This window comes from Cebus imitator, unplaced genomic scaffold, assembly GCF_001604975.1.
Source record: "Cebus imitator isolate Cc_AM_T3 unplaced genomic scaffold, Cebus_imitator-1.0 Scaffold0, whole genome shotgun sequence".
NCBI classification, from domain to species: Eukaryota; Metazoa; Chordata; class Mammalia; order Primates; family Cebidae; genus Cebus; species Cebus imitator.
The window spans coordinates 5026521-5029419 of record NW_016107315.1 but is presented as its reverse complement, the minus strand read 5'-3'; the positions used below and the strand labels follow the sequence as shown (position 1 = coordinate 5029419).

General features: G+C 54.0%; 1 protein-coding gene across 1 annotated transcript in view; it reads right to left on the bottom strand.

Annotated features, from left to right (window-relative positions):
- Positions 1-2899, bottom strand: part of QARS1 (glutaminyl-tRNA synthetase 1) — a 10511-nt gene extending 7612 nt beyond the window's left edge. Inside the window, exons 1-5 of the mRNA XM_017529522.2 lie at positions 2406-2899; positions 2113-2260; positions 1657-1766; positions 1426-1501; positions 1140-1204 (exon numbers count right to left, since the gene is read on the bottom strand). Coding sequence (XP_017385011.1) covers positions 1140-1204; positions 1426-1501; positions 1657-1766; positions 2113-2260; positions 2406-2576 — 570 coding nt within the window. The 5' untranslated portion in view covers positions 2577-2899. The remainder of the gene's footprint in view (positions 1-1139; positions 1205-1425; positions 1502-1656; positions 1767-2112; positions 2261-2405) is intronic.

Here is a 2899-nt window from a genome sequence, read left to right as displayed (position 1 = left end):
TTTTTTTTTTTTTTTTGAGACAAAGTCTTGCTGGACTGCAGTGGCACAATCTCGGCTCACTGCAACCTCTGCCTCCTGGGTTGAAGCAAATCCCCTGCCTCAGCCTCCTCAGTAGCTTGTGACTATGGGCATGCACCACGATGCCCAGCTAATTTTTTTGTATTTTAGTACAGATGGGGGTTTCACCTTGTTGGCTAGGATGGTCTCGATCCCCTGACCTCGTGATCTGCCCACCTTGGCCTCCCAAAGTGCTGGGATTACAGGTGTGAGCCACTGTACCTGGCCACAAACTGAGGTTTAAAGTGATTAACCTCGAATTAGGCAAGGGGCCTAAGTCTGTCACTACCCTCAGGTGCTGCTCGTTCCACACTGGGCTCTACTGTGCACTCCTCCCACCTTTCTTCCTTTCTTCTTTTCCTTTCCCTCCCTCCCTCCCTCATTCCTTCTTTTTCTTCATTATTTATTTATTTAAGATGGAGTCTTGCTCTTGTTGCCCAGGCTGGAGTGCAATGGCACAGCCTCAGCTCACTGCAACCTCTGCCTCCCAGATTCAAGCAATTCTCCCACCTCAGCCTTCTGAGTAGCTGGGACTACAGGTACCTGCCATTATGCCTGGCTAATTTTTATACTTTTAGTAGAGATGGGGTTTCACTGTGTTGGCCAGGCTGATCTCAAACTCCTAACCTCAGGTAATCCGCCTGCCTCGGCACCCTCAAGTGCTGGGATTACAGGCATGAGCTACTGCACCCAACCTCTTAGGTTCAAGCAATCCTCCCACCTCAGCCCCACAAGTAGCTGGGACTACAGGTATGCACCCATGTCTGGATAATTTTTAAATTTTCTGTAGAGATGGGTTCTCACTAAACATAGTGAACTCAGGCTCCCGGGTTGAAGCAATTCCCCTGCCTCAGCCTCCTGAGTAGCTTGTGACTACAGGCAGTGACTAGGTTGCAGTGAGCCGAGATTGTGCCACCACACTCAGGCTGGTCTTGAACTCCTGGACTCAAGCAATCCCCCTGCCTCAGCCTCCCAAAGTGCTGGGATCATAAGCATGAGCCACCATGCCCAGCCCTCCTGCCTTTTATCCCTTAGTGGATGCCAAAGTCTTTGCCAGCTTCAGCTTAGTGAAGCATGCCCACCTGCATGTCCACTTCGTTCTTGATCATTTTGCCATCTGCCCACTTGAGCACAGCCCGAGCCTCTCCTAGAAGCATAGCCACAAGGAGCTGCAGAAAGGCAAAAAACAGTACTCCCCCCACCTCCTTCCCAAGGAAAGTTCCTGGCTAACCACAGGAACCAAAGCCTGAGCCCAGCCAGACCACTTTAAGTCACTCCTGTTCCTTCCCCCAGCCCCCTCTCACTCGTGCCCAGAAGAAAAGGCATGACCAGAGATAACAATATAGCCCCATCTCAGGCCCTGCTCACCCATCAGCAGCCCCATGTTGAAACGGTAACGTTCCACCAGGAGCTGGGGCCGGTGCTTGTTAATGGCAGCCTCCACCTGCAGAAACCCAAACCATGTGGTTCAGGAATGCCACCTTCACAGATATTCTGGGAACCCACTCCCTTACTCTGAGTCCTCCTGGGGAGGGAAACGGAGCCACTCTTGTCATGGCCAGGACTGGGGAGGTGGACGATGCCTGGGGAAAGACTCACAGCCTCCTCAATCTGCTCTGGGGTCACAGTGACACCCACGCCACATTCCTGCTCAAAGTCCGCAGTGTCAATGGGGTCCAAGGGGTGACTCCGCACATACTCAAGAGCAGCTGAGAAAAAAGAGCCAATGAGTTTGTGGCATCTCTGCTCCAATAAGTGGACAGACAGGGTCCTAATCTCATGAAACTCCAAGGATAGTCTGGCCTCCTGAAAAGTTAAGCCCTGGCACCACCACCCTACAGGACACAGGGAAGAGAGAAAGAAGTACGTGTCAAGAGTGGATGCCTCTCAGACCCTGACAGTTCCCTTGTTAGTCTCACCACCCACTGCATGCCTCAGTGCCTGTGCAGAACTAGATGTCTAGAAACTGGAGGACTTGGCAAAAAAGGTAAGACAAGGGTCTTGGCTGAAGGGAGGCATTGGTGGTCGAACTGGCAGGACAGGGAGGAGTCTCACCGCTCAGCTGGGGCTCAGTGTGGATCTTCTTACTGGCTATGTAGCTTACAAGGAAGGAGAGACGCCGAGTATCCCTGAGTCGGGAGGCTAAGCCATATAACAGGGTCCCGGTAGCCTTGTCAATGGTGGAGCCCAGGGTCTGCTGAGCCTGGAGGCAGAGGGATCAAGAGACAAGCCCCACGCTCAGTGAGAGGAAAGAGCAAAACAAGTGGGGCAGGTCCCGATCTGGACCCCGCCCCGCGCTGCGTGGCAGCAAGACCCGCAAACCAGGCCGAGGGCAGTGGGGCTCGCACCTGGGTAGCGGCCTCGCGCAACTGCGCGCTCAGAGTCTGGTTCTTGAGCGTCTCGCGGGCCTTCTGCTCGCTCAGGCCGAGGCCAGTGAAGAGCGACAGGGAGTCCAGAGCCGCCATCGCAAAGACACCGGAAACCAAAAGAAACTTAGGACCGAATCTGCAGGTCGACATTCACCCGCTGACCAATGAAAGGGAAACCTCTGGAGAGAGCCAATGGTGTTCTTCCTTGGCGGGAGGGGGCGGGGCGTTCCAGGGTCGTCTACGCCATTTAAAGAACACAGGGCAGACAAACCGGCCTTTCCGGGGGCCTCTGTGGAACTGAGCGGTTGAAGGAGTGTTGGCGGGCAGCGTGGCTTTTAGAGATACTCGCCACAGATCTGAAAGGAAGTTGTTAGGCCCCGAGGCAGGAGGAAGACACAGGCATGGCCTTTTGCTCTGACTTTTCTACTTCAGCCCTGGGAACTCCATCTCAGTACAGTAACTTTCCTCGGGGG